The sequence below is a fragment of the Coregonus clupeaformis genome, chromosome 30 (genome assembly GCF_020615455.1).
Source record: "Coregonus clupeaformis isolate EN_2021a chromosome 30, ASM2061545v1, whole genome shotgun sequence".
Classification (NCBI taxonomy): domain Eukaryota; kingdom Metazoa; phylum Chordata; class Actinopteri; order Salmoniformes; family Salmonidae; genus Coregonus; species Coregonus clupeaformis.
In genome coordinates, this window is record NC_059221.1 from 4,209,746 (window position 1) to 4,234,334 (window position 24,589).

At 43.8% G+C, this 24,589-nt stretch overlaps 1 protein-coding gene and 1 long non-coding RNA gene across 2 annotated transcripts; one reads left to right on the top strand and one right to left on the bottom strand.

Moving 5' to 3' along the window:
• Positions 1–8,622: 8,622 nt before the first annotated feature.
• LOC121546766 lies at positions 8,623–9,587 on the top strand. The gene is made up of 3 exons (XR_006657624.1): positions 8,623–8,799; positions 8,954–9,032; positions 9,125–9,587. It is a non-coding gene; the product is annotated as an uncharacterized LOC121546766 (long non-coding RNA).
• Positions 9,588–11,146: 1,559 nt separating this feature from the next.
• On the bottom strand, positions 11,147–21,545 carry LOC121545934 (probable glutamate receptor). The gene is made up of 10 exons (XM_041856861.2): positions 21,355–21,545; positions 20,221–20,301; positions 18,784–18,815; positions 18,467–18,646; positions 16,475–16,701; positions 15,981–16,078; positions 13,187–13,404; positions 12,872–13,091; positions 12,293–12,540; positions 11,147–12,097 (listed from the first exon to the last, which is right to left on the bottom strand). The coding sequence occupies exons 2-10, from the start codon at positions 20,282–20,284 to the stop codon at positions 11,999–12,001; spliced, it is 1,386 nt and encodes a 461-aa protein (XP_041712795.1). The 5' UTR covers positions 20,285–20,301; positions 21,355–21,545; the 3' UTR covers positions 11,147–11,998.
• Between the last annotated feature and the right edge of the window lie 3,044 nt (positions 21,546–24,589).

The following is a 24,589-nucleotide window of genomic DNA, read 5'->3' on the forward strand; positions in this document are numbered from 1 at the left end:
CAATTCTTGCCATTCTCCTTCGACCTCTCTCATCAGCGAGCTGTTTTTGCCCACAGGACTGCCACTGACTGGATGTTTTTTGTTTGTCGCACCATTCTCGGTAAACCCCAAACACTGTCGTGCGTAAAAGCCCAGCAGGGCGGCCGTTTCTGAGATACTGGATCCGGCGCGCCTGGCACTGACTATCATACCATGCTCAAAGTCGCTTAGGTCACTCATTTAGCCCATTCTGACGTTCAATCGTTCAACAGTAACTGAATGCCTCGATGCCTGTCTGCCTGCTTTATATAACAAGCCACGGCCACGTGACTCACTGTCTATAGGAGCGATCCATTTCCATGAACTGGGTGGTGTACCTAATAAATAGGCCGGTGAGTGTATATTATCCATGTCCTCGTTCAGCCACGACTCTGACAAACATAGAATATTACAGTTTTTCAGGTCCTGTTTATAGCATAGTTTCGAACAGAGCTTATCCAGTTGGTTCTCCAAGCACATTCACCAATAGAACAAGAGGGCTACTTGCTCGCCAACATAGTCTCGTCATGATGCTGCCTCGCCTGCCTCTCTTTCGCCGCTGCCTCCTCTTTCAAGTCCCGGGGTCTGAGCCTGCTCCAGAGTAAGTGGAACGTCCAGAGCTGCCGACTCGTTGAAGTAGAAATGTTCATCCAAATCGAGGTTAGTGATCGCTGTTCTGATTTCCAGAAGCTGTTTTTGGTCAGGAAATTATGGCAGAGACATTATGTAAAAAAAAGTTAAGATCATCGTTAAAAATAACACACAAAATAGCAGAATTTGTCAGGAGCCCATAAGACTGCTACACTGTCAACATTTTTCTCAAATACTTCTAGTAAGTTGAACTCAAAGTCAATGAAAAGTCATTATTACTTAAAATGTATATGTAGCACTGACTCAAAACTAAATGAGAAGTCACAACTCTATTTAAAAATAATTATGATAACAAATGAACTTTTGTCCCAGCATGCTCTACTGTAGGTAGATTTTTGGAATATGTTGATTTGCATGTACATACAGTGATTGATTCATCTTATGCTACACAAAGATAAATAACATCAAATCAAATTTTATTGGTCACATACACATATTTAGCAGATGTTATTGTGGGTGTAGCGAAATGCTTGTGTTCCTAGCTCCAACAGTGCAGTAGTATCTAACAATTCACAAAAATACACAAAAATCTAAAAGTAAACGAATGGAATTAAGAAATATATAAATAGTAGGACGAGCAATGTCGGAATGGCATTGACTAAAATACAGTAAAATATAATTCAGTATATACATATGAAATTATATTATTGAGTGACTAGTGTTCCATTATTAAAGTGACTAGTGATTCCATGTCTATGTACATAGGGCAGCAGCCTCTAAGATGCAGGGTTGAGTAACCGGGTGGAAGCCAGCTAGTGATGGCTATTTAACAGTCTGATGGCCTTGAGATAGAAGCTGTTTTTCAGTCTCTTGGTCCCATCTTTGATGCACCTGTACTGACCTCGCCTTCTGGATGATAGCAGGGTGAACAAGCTGTGGCTCAGGTGGTTGATGTCCTTGATGATCTTCTTGGCCTTCCTGTGATATCGGGTGCTGTAGGTGTCCAGCAGGGCAGGTAGTGTAGACGGCACCACCCTCTGGAGAGCCCTGCGGTTGCGGGCGGTGCAGTTGCCGTATCAGGCAGTGATACAGCCCGACAGAATGCTCTCAATTGTGCATCTGTAACAGTTTGTGAGGGTCTTAGGGGCCAAGACAAATGTATTCAGCCTCCTGAGGTTGAAGAGGTGCTGTTGCGCCTTCTTCACCACACTGTCTGTGTGGGTGGACCATTTCAGATTGTCAGTGATGTGTACGCCGAGGAACATGAAGCTTTTCACCTTCTCCACTGCGGTCCCGTCGATGTGGATAGGGGCGTGCTCCCTTTGCTGTTTCCTGAAGTCCACGATCAGCTCCTTCATTTTGTTGACGTTGAGGGAGAGGTTACTTTTCTGGCACCACTCCGCCAGGGCCCTCCTCTCTGTAGGCCAAGCAGTCATGGGTAAACAGGGAGTACAGGAGGGGGCTGAGCATGCACCCTTGTGGGGCCCCTGTGTTGAGGATCAGCGAAGTGGAGGTGTTGTTTCCTACCTTCAACACCTGGGGGGCGGCCCGTCAGGAAGTCCAGGACCCAGTTGCACAGGGCGGGGTTCAGATCCAGGGCACGGGGCTTAATGATGAGTTTGGAGGGTACTATGGTGTTGAAGACTGAGCTATAGTAAATGAACAGCATTCTTACATAGGTATTCGTGTAGCTCAGTTGGGGCCAGTATGAAAATGTATGCACTCACTAACTGTAAGTCGCTCTGGATAAGAGTGTCTGCTAAATGACTAAAATGTAAATGTAAATGTATTCCTCTTGTCCAGATGGGATCGGGCAGTGTGCAGTGCGATGGCGATTGCATCGTCTGTTGATCTAGGGTGCCAGGTAAGGTAGAGGTGATATGATCCTTAACTAGCCTCTCAAAGCACTTCATGATGACAGAAGTGAGTGCTACGGGGCGATAGTCATTTAGTTCAGTTACCTTTGCTTACTTGGGTACAGGAACGATAGTGGACCTCTTCAAGCAAGTGTGGACAGCAGACTGGGATAGGGAGAGATTTAATATGTCCGTAAACACTCCAGCCAGCTGGTCTGCGCATGCTCTGAGGATGCGGCTATGGATGCCGTCTGGGCCGGCAGAGGGTTAACGCTCACGTTGGCCAAGGAAAACGAGAGCCCACAGTCCTTTGGAGCGGGCCGCGTCGGTGGCACTGTGTTATTCTCAAAGTGGGCGAAGAAGGTGTTTAGCTTGTCCAGGAGCAAGACATCGGTGTCCGTGACGTGGCTGGTTTTCCCTTTGTAATCCGTGATTGTCTGTAGGACCTGCCACATAAGTCTTGTGTCTGAGCCGTTGAATTGCGACTCCACTTTGTCTCTGTACTGACGTTTTGCCTGTTTGATTGCCTTACGGAGGGAATAACTACACTGTTTGTATTCGACCATATTCCCAGTCACCTTGCCATGGTTAAATGAGGTGGTTCGCGCTTTCAGTTTAGCGCGAATGCTGACATCTATCCACGGTTTTTGGTTTGAGTAGCTTTTAATAGTCACAGTGGGAACAACATCTCCTATACACTTCCTGATGAACTCAGTCACCGTGTCCGTGTATACATCAATGTTATTCTCAGAGGCTTCCCGGAACATTCCAATCCGCGTGATCAAAACAATGTTGAAGCATGGATTCCGATTGGTCAGACCAGCGTTGAATAGACCTTAGCACGGGTACTTCCTGTTTGAGTTTCTGCCTATAGGAAGGGAGGAGCAAAATGGAGTTGTGATCTGATTTGCCGAAGGGAGGGCAGGGGAGGGCCTTGTAGCCATCCCGGAAGGGGGAGTAACAATGCTCAAGCATTTTTGCAGCGCGAGTACTACAGACAATGTGTTGATAGAACTTCAGTAGTGTTTTCTTCAAATTAGTTTTGTTAAAATCCCCAGCTACAATAAATGCGGCCTCAGGATATGTGGTTTCCAGTTTGCACAAAGTCCAGTGTAGTTCCTTGAGGGCCGTCGTTGTATCGGCTTGAGGGGGAATACACACGGATGTGACTATAACCGAAGATAATTATCTTGGGTGGTAATACGGTCAGCATTTGATTGTGAGGTATTCTAGGTCGGGTGAACAAAAGGACTTGAGTTTATGTACGTTATCACAATCACACCATGAGTAGTTATTCATGAAACATTCACCATGCATTTCTTCTTCCTGGAGAGTTCTTTATTCCTGTCTACGCGATATACTGAGAACCCAGCTGGCTGTATGGACGGGGACAGTATATCTGGAGAGCCATGATTCCGTGAAACAGAGTATGTTACAGTCCCTGATGTCTCTCTGGAAGGAGATCCTCGCCCTGAGATCATCTACTTTATTGTCCAGAGACTGAAAATTAGCGAGTAATTCACTCGGAAGCGGTGGATGGTGTGTACACTTCCTGAGTCGGACTAGAAGTCCACTCCGAATACCTCTTTTCCACCGGCGGCGTCTTGGAGCAGCCTCTGGGATAAGTTCAATTGCCCTGGGGGAACAAAGGATCCAATTTGTGAAAGTCGTAATGCTGATGAGTTACCGTCGTTCTGATATCCAAAGGTTCTTTCCGGCTGTATGTAATAATTACACAAAAAACTTTCTGTGCTAATAATGTAAGAAATAACACACAAAAAAAATGAATTACTGCAAAGTTGCTTAGGAGCTAGAAGCAGAGCTGCCATGTCTGTCGGCACCATCTTGCATTTCCTAAACAAATCCATTCATTTAGATAAAAAATGTTGCACCCCTTACTGAAATGATTGTTCCAGTTTAAATGGCTTAGGTAGTCTCCTCACACTGTTCCTAACCCTGGCAGTCATTATGAATGCAGGTTGCGGGTTAATAAAAATGACAACTGTTGGATAACTCTGTCTGGATTCCAATAGGAATTACACATCACTTTGCAAGCCAGCATAATGTAACTTGCAGGTAGGGTTGCAAAATTCTGGTAAATTTCCCAGGTTTTCCAGACTCGGAATGCCCATCACTAATATGCAATATATTGTCATAAAGAGTTAATTATAATGACAAAATTTGCCTAGGAACTCAACTTGATGAAGCCCACAAGGTCTGAAAATGAACATGTCTCTGTCACTAACAAATACAGTCATGGGTGGTAGGTAACTCTACAATTCACTCCAAAAGGCAAGGCACACTGGGAAATGAGTCCCTTTAGAAAATATTCACACCTCTTGACTTTCTCCACATTTTGTTGTGTTACAGTCTGAATTTAAAATGCACTAAATTAAGATTTTGTGTCACTTGCCTACACACAATACCCCATAATGTCAAAGTGGAATTATGTTTATTAGACATTTTTACAAATTAATTAAAAATGAAAAGCTGAAATGTCTTGAGTCAATAAGTATTCAACCCCTTTGTTGTGGCTAGCCTAAATAAGTTTAGGAATAAAAATGTGCTTAATAAGTCACATAATAAGTTGCATGGACTCATAAATAGTGTTTAACATTATTTTTGAATGTCTACCTCATCTCTGTACCCCACACATACAATTATATTTAAGGTCCCTCAGTGGAGCAATGAATGTCAAACAAGGATTGAACCACAAAGACCGGGGAGGTTTTCTATCAATACAAATTATTATAAAACATTGCAAAGAAGGGCACCTATTGGTAGATGGGTACAAAAATAAAATAAAATAAATGAATACACTTTGGATGGTGTATCTAAAAGTGACTACAAAGATACAGGCGTCCTTCCTAACTCAGTTGCCAGAGAGGAAGGAACCGCTCAGGGATTTCACCATGAGGCCAATTGTGACTTTAAAACAGTTACAATGTTTAATAGTTGTGATAGGAGAAAAATGACGATGGTTCAACAACATTGTAGTTACTCCACAACACTAACCTAAATGACAGAGTGAAAAGAAGGAAGCTTGTACAGAATAAAAATATTCCAAAACATGCATCCTGTACCTCAACTGAGTACCACTCTCCATATGTTCAAGCATGGTGGTGGCTGCATCATGTTATGGGTATGCTTGTCATTGACAAGGACTAGGGAGTTTTTCAGGATAAAAATAAACAGATTAGAGCTAAGCACAGGCACAATCCTAGAGGACAACCTGGTTCAGTCTGCTTTCCAACAGACACTGAGAGACAAATTCGTGGACTACAGGAAAAGGAGGGCCGAGCACACCCCCATTCTCATCAACGGGGCTGTAGTGGAGCAGGTTGAGAGCTTCAAGTTCCTTGGTGTCCACATTACATTTACACAGTCTGGGTAGCCATTTGATTAGCTGTTCAGCAGTTTTATGGCCCCTTTTTACGCTGCTGCTACTCGCTGTTTATTATCTATGCATAGTCACTTTACCCCTACCTATATGTACATATTACCTCAATTACCTCGACTAACCTGTACCCCCGCACATTGACTCGGTACCGGTACCCACTGTATATAGCCTCGTTATTCATATTTTATTGTTGCTCTTTTATTTTTTTACTTTAGTTTATTTAGTAAATATTTTCTTAAATCTTATTTTTCTTAACTGCATTGTTGGTTAAGGGCTTGTAAATAAGCATGTGCATTGTATTTGGCGCATGTGACAAATAGAATTTGATATGATTTGAAATTCACCTCTCAGCAGGACACTAACCTAAAACACAAGGCTTACCAAGATGACATTGAATGTTCCTGAGTGATCTAGTAACAGTTTTGACTTAAATTGGCTTGAAAATCTATGGCAAGACTTTAAAATGTCTGTCTAGTAATGATTAACAACCAACTTGACAGAGCTTGAATACGTTTTTAAAGAATATTGTGCAAATATTGAACATTCCATGTGTGCAAAGCTCTTAGAGACTTACCCAGAAAGACTCACAGCTGTAATCACTGCCAATGGAGATTCTAGCATGTACAGTGCCTTGCAAAAGTATTCATCCCCCTTGGCGTTTTTCCTATTTTGTTGCATTACAACCTGTAATTTAAATAGATTTTTATTTGGATTTCATGTAATGGACATACACAAAATAGTCCAAATTGGTGAAGTGAAATAAAAAAAATTACTTACGTTTCAAAGAATTCTAAGAAATATATAACGGAAAGGTGGTGCGTGCATACTAGGGGTGTAACGATCCATCTACTACATCGATGTATCGATTTATATTCCTATGATCCAACTACATCGATCTGTGCTCGGCGAGTTGGCCTTTTGGACAACATATATCAATCTAACATCGTTTTAAAATGTAATAAATCGATTGTATCGATACTAGGAAATAACCCATTGGATTTAAGCACGTCAGACTTTATATGGATGTTTTTTCTTAGCACTTTTAATGATAAAGGCTTTAAACATTACTCGATTCAGTCTGCCTATCCGTGACGTCATCGCCCGCGCCAGCAGCAGCGCAAAGGCGCAAAGACAACAAAACATAGCATGGCGGACGACAGAGGAGAAGCCGACGAGCGAGAAATTATCAAGCCACCATTGCGGTCCAGTGTGTGGAAACACTTTGGCTTTTGCAAAGACGGAGATGTTCTAAATAAGTCGCTCGCTGTTTGTAGGATATGTAAAGGTCAAGTAAAGTACAACGGCAACACGACAAATCTCTCCAACCACCTACTAAGGCGCCATGGGATTTCACACAACACCGACCGTCCAGGCACCTCTTGCAGCGTTCCCGCTGCTACAGCAGCGACAGGTAAAGTCAACTCTGCAGAAGCCTCAGGTCTCGCCTGCATGTTTAGTCAGAGACTAGGCCAAAACTCAGCTCGGGCGAAAAACATGACGGCAACAATTGCCAAGTTTATCTGCAAAGACATGCGACCCTACAGTGTGGTTGAAAATCCGGGAATGTATTCAAACATTGGAGCCAAGGTACACAATACCAAGCCAACCACACTTCTCAGAAAAGGTTATTCCTGCATTGTATGAAAGTACTAAGAATGATGTGAAGCTGTCGCTTTCTCAAGCTGAACGAGTAGCGATAACGACAGATGGCTGGACGTCATGCTCAAATCAAGGGTATGTGACAATTACCTCTCATCAAATTGATCCGGAGTGGAAAATGAAGACCTTTGTTCTGCTAACCAGAGTTTTAAATGAAGCCCATACTGGTAAAAATATTGGCGCGTTACTGCGTGAAGCCTGCATGGAGTGGAAAATCTACGACAAGAATCCTGCCATCGTCACAGATAACGCCAGGAATATGATTGTGGCCGGTGCAGAAGCCCAGTTCAGTCCACACATTACCTGCTTCGCACATACACTCAACCTTGCCTCGCAGAAGGTTTGGGGGTGGACCGTGCTTCCAGGTTGTTGGGGAAAGTGCGAAAAATTGTTGGATATTTTCACCGCAGCCCGATTGCATGTCACGCCCTACAGGAAAAACAAACTCTGATGTATTTACCAAAACATAAACTGATCCAAGACATAATCACCAGATGGAACAGTTCATTCGAAATGCTTGAACGTTTTTTGGAACAACAGCCAGCTATAATGGCAACTCTGATGTCCAAGGATCTACGAAAGGGGTCACAGATGTAGGCACGCTGAGTGAGAGTGATATTGCCAACATGGATGACATTGTTCAGTTGATGGGTCCTGTCAAAATGGCAACCACTGTGATGTGTGAAGAAGACCAGCCAACTCTCTCTGTAATTGCTCCTCTTCAAGCAAAACTGCTGAAACACCTACAGCCATGCGAAGACGACTCAACCCTGGTTGCAGAGATTAAGAGGGTGATGGCCAGTGACCTCTCCACAGGCTACAGAGGCACCCAAGATGCTCTCAACATAGGTAATTAATTTGGAGTCTTAATTAAAATCAACTTGGTTAATATTTTAGGTTATTAGACTGTATTAATTTGCAAAATGCCACACCTTTGCGTTTTCAAGTTTGAATTTGAGTTGTTTTTTCATATGGAAAAGTAAACAAGATATCTGCAATACAATTCTTAGTTCATGGTGGCTTTACATCATCACTGTGCCACATTTCTTTTAAACATACTAAAGTTTAATCTTCTGATTATTTTGTGTATGAGGAGGTGGTCATCACATGCAATTTCAGGTCAACTTAATTTAATAATGCAATGAATGCAATATTCTTGTTCTTTAAACAGCATCAGCGTTGGACCCGCGATTTAAAGAACTGCCCTACCTGGAAAAAGAGGACAGAGAACAGGTCTACACAAAACTGTTTTTTGAGGCAGAAGTGTCCCACCAGGTAACTCTTCTCTCCTCTTTCCTCTGCTCTTTTCTCTTCTCCCCTTTCATTTGTCCTCTCTCAAATCTCATCTGTTCTTTATCTTCCTCTAAATTTATGTGTGCAGTATTACAGAGCAGAAATTTGAACAGTTCACACATTCTTACATCAATAGATGCAAGCAATGGGAAATCAGGAGGAAGACGAGGGAAGCTCAAGCACAAAGCTGTCAGGATTCAATGAAGAGACCACAGGTGTGTTTCATGTGATACCAATAAAAGATTGTTGTTGTTTTGTATTAATGAGAAACATGACTATATTTTGAAATATATTTATTATATTGTAGCTCCAAATGAGTCACCTCCTTGTAAGAAGAAAGCCTTAGATGCGCTGTTGGCAATTCCTTCACCCAAAGAGAAAGAAAATCCACAAGCGAGACAGCCAGAGCAGAGGTGTTAAGGTACCGAGCAAAAGATGCGTTGCCTTTGACTGAAAATGCCATGAAGTGGTGGAGATCTCAGGAGAAAGAGCTACCTGTACTTTCCACCCTTGCTAAACGGTACCTGTGCATTCCAGGCACCAGTGTGCCAGCAGAACGAGTTTTTAGTACTACTGGCGACATAGTGAACGCACAGAGAAGTGTTCTGCGGCCAGATCATGTTGATCAGTTGATATTTTTGAAAAAAAATCTGTAGTCATTGAAGAGTAGCCTAGTAGGTTACACTTGATATTTTGTTGAATATTGTTTGTTTATTAAAATGAGAGTAGTAGCAGGTTCATCCACTGCTCATTCAACCTGAAGAAATGTTGGTTGCACTTATCAGAAATATCAGAAACTTTGAACATCCCTAAGGAGCACCATTAAATCCATTATTAAGAAATGGAAAGAATATGGCACCACAACAAACCTGCCAAGAGAGGGCCGCCCACCAAAACCCACGAACCAGTCAAGGAGCGCATTAATCAGAGAGGCAACAAAGAGACCAAAGATAACCCTGAAGGAGCTGCAAAGCTCCACAGCGGAGATTGCAGTATCTGTCCATAGGACCACTTTAAGCCGTACACTCCACAGAGCTGGGCTTTACGGAAGAGTGGGCAGAAAAAAGCCATTGCTTAAAGAAAAAAATAAGCAAACACATTTGGTGTTCGCCAAAAGCCATGTTGGAGACTCCCCAAATATATGGAAGAAGGTACTCTGGTCAGATGAGACTAAAATTGAGCTTTTTGGCCATCAAGGAAAACGCTATGTCTGGCGCAAACCCAACACCTCTCATCACCCCGAGAACACCATCCCCACAGTGAAGCATGGTGGTGGCAGCATCATGCTGTGGGGATGTTTTTAATCGGCAGGGACTGGGAAACTGGTCAGAATTGAAGGAATGATGGATGGCGCTAAATACAGGGAAATTCTTGCGGGAAACCTGTTTCAGTCTTCCAGAGATTTGAGACTGGGACGGAGGTTCACCTTCCAGCAGGACAATGACCCTAATCATACTGCTAAAGCAACACTCGAGTGGTTTAAGGGGAAACATTTAAATGTATTGGAATGGCCTAGTCAAAGCCCAGACCTCAATCCAATTGAGAATCTGTGGTATGACTTAAAGATTGCTGTACACCAGCGGAACCCATCCAACTTGACGGAGCTGGAGCAGTTTTGCCTTGAAGAATGGGCAAAAATCCCAGTGGCTAGATGTGCCAAGCTTATTGCTGCAAAAGGTGGCTCTAAAGTATTGACTTTGGGGGGGGGTGAATAGTTATGCACACTAAAGTTTTTTGTTTTTTTTGTCTTATTTCTTCTTTGTTTCACAATAAAAAATATTTTGCATCTTCAAAGTGGTAGGCATGTTGTGTAACTCAAATGATACAAACCCCCCAAAAATCCATTTTAATTCCAGGTTGTAAGGCAACAAAATAGGAAAAATGCCAAGGTGGGTGAATACTTTCGCAATCCAATGTATTCACTCAGGGGTGTGAATACTTTCACTTTGTCATTATGGGGTATTGTGTGTAGATAGGTGAGAAATAAATATATTTAATACATTATGAATTCAGGCTGTAACAACAAAATATGAAATAAGTAAAGGGGTATGAATACTTTCTGAAGGCGTTGCTTAGTGGGGGCGTTACTCAAAATGTACAACTGAAATCTGGACCCCCTACAGTGTCACAGTGACTATCGGTTTGAGTAATGACTACAAAATTACTTTAAGTAACTGTACTCAGATATATTAAGTGCAACGGGTTTCCTCAAAAGTTTTGACTAATGACGGCACATTTGGGTTTACAGTGTATCCACTGCAGCGCCATCTTACTTCCATCTGGCTACGTGAGACTACGCACCAAGGGGGATGGAGAATGAGCCCACTCGTGGAATTTGGTAGATTTAATTTGACCCCACAATACAACAAAACTCTACTGAAATAGCAATATTCATAGAAGAAAAAATGAATAGACTGATCAGTTATTACAATTACTGTACCTTTACCCCACAGTGCCTGTTCATTGCCCCCACTCCTGGAAAGCACACATTTTATAAATCCATCCCAAACATTTTTTTTATTTCTATCCATCCATCCAAAACACTTTTGAGGGAGCTTAGGTGTGAAACTAACAAAACTAACAAAAATCTATACATTTGGGATGTCTAGGGATTTAATTTGGTGGAGTATAAAAAACAGGTTAAAGTAAAACATATTGAACGGTTAATGAAACAACTCAAAAGCCACCAGATTTAGTAGCACATGTGAGATATTTGGGCAGTACATATCAACAACAACGACAACAACAAAAATGTAAATACAGTTGCTTAAAGCATTTATCTGGAGGATAGTTGCAAAGCCTGTATCAACTCTATCAACTTAATATATATAAAAATCTTACTGTTAGTAGTCTATTTCTGCAGTGGGAGGCCCATGTCCACTGAGTGCATTAAATGCTATTGTTGCTGTTTTCTATAGTGGCTTAATAATACCTTTTCAGAGTGGAATATATAGTAAAATCTACTCTAATTGGAATCTATTCTAACAAGCCATTGTAAATGCACATGGGGAACTCGGTAGCTGTGTGGTACACTATGAAACAGAAGACACTGCTGTGATACACTACTAGGATACGGAAGATACTACTGCTACAAAGGACAGGACCGGGGTCCCTCACACGTGGTTTATATGCGTATCAAACTATATGGTTCTGTTCGGAGCCAATCAGTAAAACAGATCCTTCACGCTTTGCTCTTCTCTGACGTCTCTGTGCCTGCGTTCGCCCCGCCCGATCTGAAACGTTGACTCAGCTCTGCCGACAACACTGAGCAGCAGGATTTCTGTGAGGAGAGAAGAGGAGAGGAGGAGGAGAGGGAGAAATAAGAAAGGAGAGGAGAGGAGGAATAAGTGTGAGTAGTAGAGGGAATTGTAGGAAGTTTTTACTTTCAATATTCATGTGTAGATTTTAAAATCCTAATAAACAGAATATATCTATTTTTAAGTCCATTCTCTATCCGCTCCTCATGTTCCCTTACCTTCTGATCCTTGGCTTGGTTGCGGGCCTTGGAGGCAAGCTCCAGGAGGGCAATGAGGAGGCCCAGACCGCACCCCAGGGCCAGCAGCATGAAGAGACCCCTCAGGATGTGGGCCTGGAGGGCCTGTGGGGCTTGGCCCCCCTCTGGCATACAGCTATTGGCCCACCACTTACTCTGCAGGTACGCCAACTCCCCAGACTCACTCAACTGCAGTATGGCCACCGTTATGTTCTTCATCATTGGGAAGCCTGGCGGGGAATGAGAGGGAAGGAGAAGGAGGGAGGAGACAGAGGGAAGGAGGAGGAAGGAGATGGGGAAGGAGGTGGAGGGAGATGGACGGACAGCAAGAGAGAAAGGGGAGTTATTTTTTGTCTTGCGAGAGAAGGGTGTCAGTGGGCATGTGTTTGAGTGCATATCAAGTAATGAACTGAACTTTAAATACTTCAGATATTCATCACCACAGCAAACCACCCATAAAAACACAAACAATGTTCCCAATGTTCCCTATTGATAGCACAGATTTCCATATATCAGGTCCATCTATGGGCTGTACTGTGGACCCAGCTGCTAGGGGCTCACCTAGGGGTGCTGCAATGCTGTACCCTCTCATGGCAATGACTTCACTACTGCGGATCAGGTTGCAGTGGCGAGCCACAGCCAGGTCCAGAGACGCTGCCTCGCCAATAAAGGCGTAGTTGCCTTCCTGGGCACGTCGATTGCCCTCTTCCACAGAAGCCACACAACTCTTCTTCCTCTCCATGTGCTGGAAGATGCGTCGGTAGGTGGGGTTGTTGGAGTTCTAGAAATGGGAGTGAAAAGGGAATCTTAGAAATGCAAAGTCGGTCAGATGATTTTAGGCCACGGTTGTTGAGACATTAGCGGTTCTAGATGTACTTTGAAGAAATTGAACGTGGAGCCGCCTTCCACTGTTCCATAGTCAATGACGTCCTGTCTGGCCAGCTCATCGAAGTTCATCACCGAGACGTGTTTGGTGTCCGAGCGTAGCATGGTGTTGAAGTTGCTGAAGTAGCAGGCCAGGAGCACCAACGCAAACACCCACCAGACAGCGCTGATAATGCGGCCAGACAGGCCTTTAGGGTGTGGGCCAGCACCTGAGAACCCAAACCAGAGATCCATTATATTATGTAAAATTGTATTCTATGATTGAAACAGACATGGGACGGATCACTTAAAAACATACATGGAACTTCTGTTGGGGAGACTGAAAAACGCTTTTCACTTTAGAAACTCAAACTTATTTTTCCTGTCACTCCATCACCTTCTTCTGGACTACAATAGAAAGTGTGCAAACACCCATATTATCCGTCCTGCACTCTAAAAAGTAGGGGTTCAACAAGGGTTCTTCTAAGATCCTCAAAGTTCTTCGAGGATTATTTGAAGAATTTATAGGGGTTCCCCCACAGTTTCAATTTGAAGAACCCCTAAAGGATACTCCAGGAACCTTTTATTTTTAGAGTGTAGTTTTCTCTTAAGACGAGCAATGTAGAAGATGTTTTGAACATAACAGAGTATATAGATTGCTCATGCGTGTAGCCCTTTATACTCGTACCGGTATACGGGTTGGAAATGGCAGATTTGGACACTGATAAATGCCTAAATTAGAACACAGTGGCTGTACAGTAACATGCTATACATGACGTCAGAGCTCTGGCTCTGCGCTTCACAGTGCTGTATGGGTATTGACTGACAGCCGTTCTGAACTTGAGCAGTTGCCCCCATCCCTTCTGCGATTTTTTTGTTGTCTGAGTGACGGAAATGCTGTAAATTACGAGGACTCTATGTATTATGAAAGATGAGATGTTGAGGATTATAATAAATACTGCTTTGATGTCATACAAGCAAGCCAAACACCCTTGAGTCACATTTCCATATCATAAAACTCATGTGCCAACATTTATTTTTAAAATACTTTTTATATATTGGTTTTAGATCACAACAGAATCACAACAACATATATATACATTTAACCCCCCCCCCAACCTGAAAATAAAATAATTTGCCTAAATAATTAGGCCAACAATCAGCATTTCATAAAACAATATAATTGATACTATGGTACAAGTAACTGTTGACCCTAAGAAATAATAGTCATACAAAAATAATGCTAATAATAAAAAAGAAAAGAAATAAAAATAAAAAAAAGAAGCTAAAGCAAGGTATCCCTCGTTTGGTGTTGGCTTGGGCATATATCTGTTATTGTTTTCATTTATTTACTTGTTTTTTGTTGGTTAAATCTCATATGCATGTTGTTGGCATCCCTACCTTGCGTTTTCACCGTCTTTGCGTGTATGACACACACATGCACACACACACACTTCTACACTCACATACATGCACCCATTCACACGTACACACGCATCCATCAGCGCGCGCACACACACACACACACACACACACACACACACACACACACACACACACACACACACACACACACACACACACACACACACACACACACGTGTCCATCCACACCCGACCATTTAAAACATGTACATTTTATCTCCTGTTAGGGCCTATAAATGCTTCATAATATAATGTCAGTTTTCTAAATCTCAAATAGAGTCATTTTGTTTCTAAAAGCCAATTTATGCTTGATCCCAAAATGTGGTCGGAGGCTCCATATGGAGGGTGTGACGTAATTGCGGGGCCTCCGGAGGCATGCAGAGGCCAAATTGAGCTTCGTACCGCATCGCTGTGTGCCTCCCAAATGTTGTAAAAATGCGGAGGGCTTTGTATAGCTGCGCATTGACATGATTTGTTGACAGTAGGTGGGGGCGGGAGGTCCTGTATAAACACAAACTCACTTCCTTGACAACTTCCTTCACAACAGCTCTGCGATGCTCCGCGAAGAGCAAGAAGTATGAATGGCCTGACTTCTGCAGAGGCCCTATCACCGTAAATGCTGCACGGCCAATGCAGACATCGGATTTACCATGCAGCGCCTTTTAGTCTCTAAGTTATCATTTCCATACTATAGATTTCATTAATTGTTTATTTCTAATTGTTTATTTGTGGTGCCATCGGTTTAAACCAGTTACTAATAATCTGTTTAAGTGCTGTTATTCTCCGAATTCTGAAAAGGTAGTGGCAATGTTTATGATCACTATGTTAAATGTACAGTTACAAGATGACATGGTGTTTTACCCTGGGTTGTCCTGAACAGAATGAGCCTATGTTCATTGTATTGTGATGAAAATTTGCAGAGGACCATGCATCTGAATGCACTCATGACTCCATTCTATGCGCACCAAAATTACGGTCTGCTTCTCTGAATTGCCTTGTGAAAGCAAGTGTGCTTGCTCTAGTTCCTTAATGGCACAGCTAGGAGAGCTAAAAGGAAAGGAATGGAAATCCCAGTGTAGACAATCCTGTCTAATAGCAGGATCAGAAATCCCTGTCCAGACTCTAGAGTAGACCATAGAAATAGAATGCCTAGAACAAAAATCTCCATTGCAGTTATAATGGGTAGAGTGGAGGCCATAATGAGTGTACCCACAGTAAAGCAGATTCTATTTCTATAGTGTTCTAGACTCTCCTAGTCTAAACAGCAGGAACAGAAACCGCTGTCTAGACTCCCTTTGCCAAAATAGCATGGTTCTGTTGAACATGTGACTTGGCAGCAGCAGTTTGAGTCAGAGGGCGATTTGGCTCATAGCTGCGTTACCTTGCAGGGTCAGGGCTCCGGTGATGTACCAGAAGCTGTGCAGGAGGGTGAAGCTGTGTTCGTCTGTCTCGGGGTCAGCCCACTCACAGGGGCTTATCCTGAGGGGGTAAAGTGAGCATTGAGATCTGTCTTTCTTTACAGAACTTCATTCTCTGGACAGTGGCTAAACCAGATTCTTAGAAGGATGAATTAGCAGCGCAGTTTCTACTTCCATTGAAATACTCTATTTTCAACCACCCCCATCTCCCACGTTATATTTGTATACTGGACGTACTGTATGTAGCCTATATGTTTCATAGCATTACGCATTATTTGTATGTTGACATCTTTTTATGCAAGAAGGGGCCAATCCTAATTTCTCATTGACTTCAATTGATGACTAACAGTTAAGTGAAATTCGACTTAAGTGGAAGTTAGGATTCACCCCGAACTAACTAGCATTCATAGCTAAGGGCTACATTAGGAATGGGGCCGAGTTGATGATGATATCTCACCTGGCCACCAGATAAATGCAGAGGCCAGTCACCAGGAAGGCCAAGAGGACACCCACCCACATCTCCGTGGAGAAGGGGAAGAGGAAGCTGAGGGAGTGGCTCTCCTCGGAGCCCAGGTCCCTGCTCAGCATGAAGCCGATGCCCGTCTGCATGAAGGGAGTGCTCATCTCCACCGACTGCTCCCTGGTTGCAGTGAGGGTCAGAGGGGCGACCGCCAGGACGGCCTCCTGATAAATAGGAGCAGACGAGCAGACACACACATACACTACCAGTCAAAAGTTTGGACACACCTATTTTTTAACTCTTTTTTACATTGTAGAATAATAGTGAAGACATAAACTATGAAATAACACATATGGAATCTTTGCACACATATGGAATGATGACAGCTTTGCACACTCTTGGCATTCTCTCAACCAGCTTCATGAGGTAGTCACCTGGAATGCATTTCAATTAACAGGTGTGCCTTCTTAAAAGTTCATTTGTGGAATTTATTTCCTTCTTAATGCTTTTGAGCCAATCAGTTGTGTTGTAACAAGGTAGCGGGGGTATACGGAAGATAACCCTATTTGGTAAAAGACCAAGTCCATATTATGGCAAGAACAGCTCAAATAAGCAAAGAGAAACGACAGTCCATCATTACTTTAAGACATGAAGGTAAGTCAATACGGAACATTTCAAGAACTTTGAAAGTTTCTTCAAGTGCTGTCACAAAAACCATCAAGCGCTATGATGAAACTGGCTCTCATGAGGACCGCCACAGGAATGGAAGACCTAGAGTTACCTCTGCTGCAGAGGATAAGTTCATTAGAGTTACCAGCCTCAAAAATTGCAGCCCAAATAAATGCTTCACAGAGTTCAAGTCACAGAAACATCTCAACATCAACTGTTCAGAGGGGACTGTGTGAATCAGGCCTTCATGGTCGAATTGCTGCAAAGAAACCACTACTAAAGGACACCAATAAGAAGAAGAGACCTGCTTGGGTCAAGAAACACGAGCAATGGACATTAGACCGGTGGAAATGTGTCCTTTGGTCTAGAGTCCAAATTGGAGATTTTTGGTTCCAACCGCCGTGTCTTTGTGAGACACGGTGTGGGTGAACGGATGATCTCCACATGTGTAGTTCCCACTGTAAAGCATGGAGGAGGAAGTGTTATGGTGTGGGGGTGCTTTGCTGGTGACACTGTCTGTGATTTATTTAGAATTCAAGGCACACTTAACCAGCATGGCTACCACAGCATTCTGCAGCGATACACCATCCCATCTGGTTTGGGCTTAGTGGGACTATCATTTGTTTTTCAACAGGACAATGACCCAACACACCTCCAGGCTGTGTAAGGCCTATTTTACCAAGAATGAGAGTGATGGAGTGCTGCATCAGATGACCTGACCTCCACAATCACCCGACCTCAACCCTATTGAGATGATTTGGGATGAGTCGGACGGCAGAGTGAATGAAAAGCAGCCAACAAGTGCTCAGCATATGTGGGAACTCCTTCAAAACTGTTGGAAAAGCATTCCAGGTGAAGCTGATTGAGAGAATGCCAAGAGTGTGCAAAGCTGTCATCAAGGCAAAGGGTGGCTATTTGAAGAATCTCAATTATAAAATATATTTTGATTTGTTTAACACTTTTTTGGTTACTACATGATTCCATATGTGTTATTTCATAGTTTTAATGTCTTCACTATTATTCTACAATGTAGAAAATAGTAAAAAGAAAGAAAAACCCTTGAATGAGTAGGTGTGTCCAAACTTTTGACTGGTACTGTAGATACACACAAACACACACATACACCACACAATGACACACACACATGAGCAGGAACACACACAGGCACAGGAACAGGGACAAACAAACAGGAATAGGGACCCACACACACGTGAGTGAGTATAGCCATGAACGGCTTACTGAACACAAGTCTGAATGACTTAACCAATCCCCCAGCGTACCCTATACCACCACCTGCTACCTTCTGTCCAGGCCACTCACCCCTCGGACCACCTCCCCGATCATCCCGAACCAGTTGCCGCTCTCGTCCTGTCGCCCGTATTTGCCGTCCTTCACCAGGTGCACATTGTACTTGAAGCCCAACTTCTTGGCGATCTCCGCGAGCAGGTCAATGCAGTACCCCTCCAGCTCAGACCCTTGGGTCATGATGTATGGCTCTTGCTGGTGGGAGAGAATCCGACAAGTGGATCATAAGTTAAAACTTGCATACCATCATAGAATTACATTAGAGTGGCACTCCAGTCTCCTTTTCATGCGTTTGCGATACGTATTAGTATGTTGTATATATAATACCTTACCAATATAGTGGTGATGGATAAAGCTGCTGGCACTGGAACAACAAAAAACAAACATGTCAATGTATACACACTGCTCTTTAGTCTGTCTGTGTAATGAAATATAATATGAGTGATTTAATACGATTCAACGTTAATCCCTTCTCCTGGCCTTGCGTTGGTTCATTTGCTTTGTGTTGTTGAAAACTAGTAGAAGTTGCTTCTTGAGGGCTTCTAATGTAAGCGTATAGTCATACCATATTCTGCTCTGTCCTCTCTTCCAACTTCATGAGTTAAGACCCAAGAGCCAGGATAGAGAACAATGGCTGTATTGTACAGCAGCTTTCTCACGAGACACTTTTCTCTCCAATGACAAGGAGTCCATTTTGGGGGCAATGTAGGGGGCCAGTAATGGGGTACCACAGGGCTGTTTTGAACCCCCTGTGGTGAGACTAAAGTGGGCTCCTACCCACCCCACTCTTCCCTAAAGGCATGTTTTGGAACCAACCCCTCCTTCAAACCCCGCCAGCAGAAGAGGCAAACAGTCCGCCCTTCCAATCCCCCTCCCTTATGCATGACACTGAAAATAGTTTTCCTTGCCGTCGACTGACTGTGACCAATGCCATTTCAGCATGTCCGTCTCAAGACCTAACAAGCCCTGCCAGGGTTGGAGGCGGGGAAGCGGAGGTGCCGGGGGCCCAGTCGGGGGCGCTCCCTCGGTATCGTATAGTGTCAGTGGCATACTGACACACATCAACAGTAATTTGTAAAAGACCTTTGGCATCGACCTACAAGCCCACTGAGATGCCTGTCATTTCACGGGCCTGCCCCGAGCCATTGTCTGCAAGCTCAATTGATTTATCACACTCTTTTGTTGGCAGTGGCAGGCATCCTCTCGGACGGCTCGTGAGAAATGGTCAGGCCTCAGATCTGATGAGGCCCCGGGGCTTTGATAGGGCTCCAGCCATCCAGCCTCAGTCAATGGGAAGAGTCAAATGTCAAGACACGAACCATTTTGGGGCGCCCTCCCACAGGCTAGGGCATGCTGAGATGCTGGAGGACGTTCAAAGGTTTTATTAAGGCAGCGCTAGAGAGCCATTGCCTGCCACAGCTTGGTGGCTCAGTATGTTTTCTAAATGTATTCACTTAATTTTCAACACTTATTCCCAAAATTCCTATAGATAACCTAAAATACTTCAAAGGTGTCTTGACCACTTATACATGATACCACTAGGGGTCACTGTAATAAAAGGTTATGGTTAATGAGTACCCTAGACAGTAGCAGGGAGGAAGTTATCCTGGGAGATAAAGGTAGAAATGGTCCTCAAACACAGATCTACGATCAGATTACCCAACCCCAAATCCTAACCGTACCATTAGGAGAATTATCAAAAATATTTGAACCTGGACCAGTGGCAGCATTCCTTGGAGACCTTAAGATATATATTTATTTATATTTACCAGCAGTGCAAAACCCAGATAGCAGTGCCACAGCACACACGACTGATCCAATCAACGCTTTCATGTTGTCACCTTCTGAACCTGAGAATTATAAGAGGTGACAACTCATTTTCAGTGACCAAGGTGACCTTACATTTGTATTTATTTTTGATGATTAGATGCTCATGGATTTCAGTTTATATTGACCTCAATGTGAGTGTAGTCAAAACTTGAACTTCAACATTGTAAACTATGGGTCAAATTCAACAAAATTACTACAAACTGATCATTATTGTAGAAATAATAATAATACATATGCAGAGGTATTTTTCTATAATTTGAGGGCAGTAATTCCGGTTATACTTTACATTATAGTGCTCTTATTACGGTGTAATTATTCCTGTTACAGTGTAACAAGTATTGTAATTACTCATTATTACACTTTTCTAAAACTGTACTTAAGGTTAATCCAGGTAAGGGTTAGGGCTAATGTTAAAGTACAGTGTAAGTACAGTGTCCTAATAAATAATACAGTACTTGTTAACCTAATTACACGAGTACACAGTAATAAGGGCACTGTAGTGTAAAGTGTTATAGTATTTCCCTGCACAACAAACGAGAAAAGCATATTAACCTTACACTAAAATAATAATTTTCATATTTGAAAAATGTTTCAAATGTAATCACATTGAGGGGAATTTTGGCTCAGGGTATAACAATGAGATTTTATGTATCAATCTTTAACAAATGCATTTTTAGCACTAAGTGCTAACCAAGGACAATGCTTTCCAAATGGTGCGTTGGGATTGACGGACCACGCCTACAGACTGGGTTATAGTTCAACACATGGTTTAGTCTATTTGGTTAGTCACAAGGTTCAACTTTATTTCTTATAAAAACATTGGAAATCCTAAACCAGAATTTCACAAGGAATTCAAATGTGGGGGTTATAATGCAAAGAAACTGTAATAAACTATACCTCATGGCACATGCACATGTTCATTAATAGATCACAAATTGAAGAGAAAAAAAACATTCAAATTCTTTTAGGAACAACATCAATAAGATGCTGCTTTCAAAATTCACTGTAAAAGCGAATAGCACTGTCTGAATAATAGGAAAAAGTCCAATAGGGTTCCAATAAGGTTTCCTTACCTTAGATGTTCCGTCTTACTTAGTAGAGAAGCAACTCTGGTGGAGTGGAAGGACGCAATCAAAGTAGTCAATGGAGAGGAAGGGATGGTTGGGTGCAGTGCAAGAGGGGCAGATATCACACCCACACGCAACCCGAAATTATAAAGGGGTTGGACATGGAAGGAGATGTGGAGGACTCTAAGACATGTGGGTTGCGTCCCAATAATCTCTCGAATCTAATCTCCTTTCTCCCAAAGTGTGCACTTGTTCACTTCCCTTGGTGCACAATAGCAGCTATAGAGTGATGCACATCATTGTTTTTGTCAGATTAAGTAAGAGAGCCCCCAACCTCTCATCCCCCCCACCTAAAAAAAAAGGAGAAGAAAAAATAAGTTCCTAGTAGTAAATGGAGAAGTGGGGGTTGGGTGCAGTAAAGGGGAGTAGTAGCACACCCATACAATGCAGGAGATTTAGGTGGTTTGAATTGAAGATGGCAGACCGTAAGCGCAGACGAAGGACATCAAGGATCTGGAAGGATTCTCTATGGAGGAATGGTCTATGATCCCTCCCAATGTGTTCGCTTTCAGTTAGTCAACTTCGGTACAACATAATATGGGGAGTCGCACTCGCGACTTCGGTTGAAGAATCTAAAATCACACCTGACAAGGCCAATGTAATCAACACCACGCTGGAATCCCTGCCTTCCACAGGTGATAAGAAATCCCTTCAATTATTCCGCTCTTTACCTCAGTGTGAACAGGAACGATTCACGCTACTACGTTGTGCCGATTAAACTGTCCCTTTGTGGTAGAGCGTGCTCACCCCCTGGACGTTGTGAGCTGGAGTTTGTATGGTTCTCATAGTTTCCTAATCACAAACAATGAGTTATTCTTCGGATTGCTTGGCCTGGCTATAGTAATGAGTAAGATGGCTAAAAATGCGACCTAGAGAACGAAGGCTAAGCCGGGTTGGGGTTTGCGACCATGCTCAAATGTTGTCTTGTGTGTCTCGGTGCATGCTCTGGCATGCCCTCGTTCAAATCAGTTTGTGTGCAGGACTAGGGGACGGCTGGCACTGAGCCCCTACTAGTCCATGCGCAGGTTCTCTTGACAATCGTGTAGCATTTTTTAGGGGGCTTGGTGTTTCCTATAGTGACTTCCTCTCCCGGGTGGCCGTTCCTCTGCTGTATCTGAGTTGTGGGACGCAGAGATGGATTGGATCTTTGGTCGAATCAAATGTCTTGTCTGCCTGGGCATGGTGTGTGCAGTGGCTGCCCAAGCTCAACCCGGCTCCTGTGCGCTCTATCGCCGGTTACGGGAGGCTACTCGAAGAGAGAGGGCCGACAGGTTCAATGGGTACTCCCTGCCGCCTGTTTCTGTCTCAGTCAAGCACTGCTTGCCTCTCTTCCCAGACTTGTCAATGAAGGGTCTGGTCCCACTTCAGTGATCCTGTCCTACGTAGACTTTTGAGACCATGCTAGCTAACAAGCGCTGCATAGCGTGCTAGCCAGGTTAGCTAACTCACTGAGGCGAGCTAGCTACTCCTAGCTATTCCTGCCTCCTCAAGGTGGAGTTGCTTGGGTAACTCTCTTGTTTTGTATACATAGTGTTAAGTCGCTTGGTTATTCTAAACGGGCCGTGCTGCGGTCAAAGAGGCTAGCTAGCCTAACTTAGAATAAAGAGCTTCCTGACTAATGTCGGCTAGCATGCATAACTTCCAGTGAATTAAGCTTACTAGTGTTCCCTCAGCGTTATGGCAACCCCATTCCTATTTTCAATTCCCGGAGTTGGAGGGAGTGGAGAAAAGCGGAACTTGCATTCACCTCCGATGACGAAGCAGCCCCAGAGTGCCCGGGTTCCTGGTCTGCTTAGCCAGATTTCGACTGGGCCACAAAGTGCGTTTTCGCCAGTGCCTACTTCTACTGGGCATGATGGCTTCTGTGATGGAAGTCGTTCCTCTGGGGCTATTGTTGATGAGGCCCTTCCAGCTTTGAGTGCTAGCCACTCACCTGGATGCATCTCTCAGCCTAAGCCGGTTGCTTCGGGTGTCTGTCGGGCCTACGGGCCATGGCCCAGTGATGGGACCCTCTGCTATGGTCAGGGGGCTCCCAGGAGTTGTATCACGCAAGGTGATCACGACAGACCCACCCTCCCGAGGGTGGAGTGCACTGTACGAAGGCAACTCAATTCGGGGGGGGTGTGGACACTGGTGCGGAGCGCACTGCATATCAATTACCCGGAGCTCCTAACGGTGCATCTGGCGCTCAGGCGCTTCCCCCAGTTTTTGTCGGGCTGGCTTGTGCGGGTCAGAACCGACAATATGTCAGTGGTGGCGTGCATCAACAGACGAGGAGCGTAATTTTTGTCAGGGCCGACATATATCGTTACCCATCACGAGAAAATGCGCAATGAAAATGAAGCCCCCTTTCGAACCACTTGAGTCAGTGGATCTGAAGATCCTCTCTTATAAAAACTCCTTTCTCGTGGCTTTGGCCTCGGCTAAACGTGTTGGGGACCTCCATGCGTTATCCGGACACCCTTCCTGTACTCAGTTTGCCCCGGGCGACTCTAAGGTGACGTTGCGTCCAAATACGCACTTTGCCCCGAATGTCATGGCTACGTCCTAGAGGTCCTTAGCGTTTGAGCTATTTCCCTTTTCGCCTCCTCCTTTTGCTTCTGAAGAGCAACAGAGGTTACATGCCCTGTGTCCAGTGCGAGCGTACATTGAACGGACCTGGGTTAAGTGGTTATCTGATCAGTTTGTCTGTTTTGCTAATCCAGCTCGCGACAGGGTGCTCGTGACAGGGTGCTCTCTAAGCAGCGTCTCTCCCACTGGATTGCATATAGCAGCAAGGGGCAAAGGTTACCTAGCGGTGTACGCACCCACTCCACCAGGGGTCTGGCAGCATCTTGGGCATTATTTAAAGGTTTGATTGTAGGAGATATTTGTGCTGCGGCGAGTTGGGCATCACCACATACTTTTGTTAGGTTTTATTGCTTGGACGTCACTGCTGCTAGTGTGCTTACAGTTGGGCCAGGAGAAAGTCACTAGGTAGAGCGCCGTGAGAAAAATACCCAGACTGCCGCATCTTGTCAGGTCTGGGTGGTCTGCCATGGGCCATTTCATTTAGTATCCATTGGGGTCAGCTTGGGGCGTGATTCTATTTCCCCGTAGTATGTTGTACTGAAGTTGACTGACTGAAAGGGAACGTAACGGTATGACTATAACACACTAGCAGCTTACAGTGATGCACATC

Excerpts from the sequence above, each read along its gene's own strand:
- LOC121545934 (XM_041856861.2), bottom strand. The coding sequence starts at position 20,284 with ATGAAAGCGTTGATTGGATCAGTCGTGTGTGCTGTGGCACTGCTATCT. Across the intron at positions 18,816-20,220 it reads ATCTGGGTTTTGCACTGCTG|TGCCAGCAGCTTTATCCATC; the intron begins GTAAATATAAAT and ends TTGTTGTTCCAG. Across the intron at positions 12,098-12,292 it reads ACCAAGCCAAGGATCAGAAG|AAATCCTGCTGCTCAGTGTT; the intron begins GTAAGGGAACAT and ends CTCTCCTCACAG.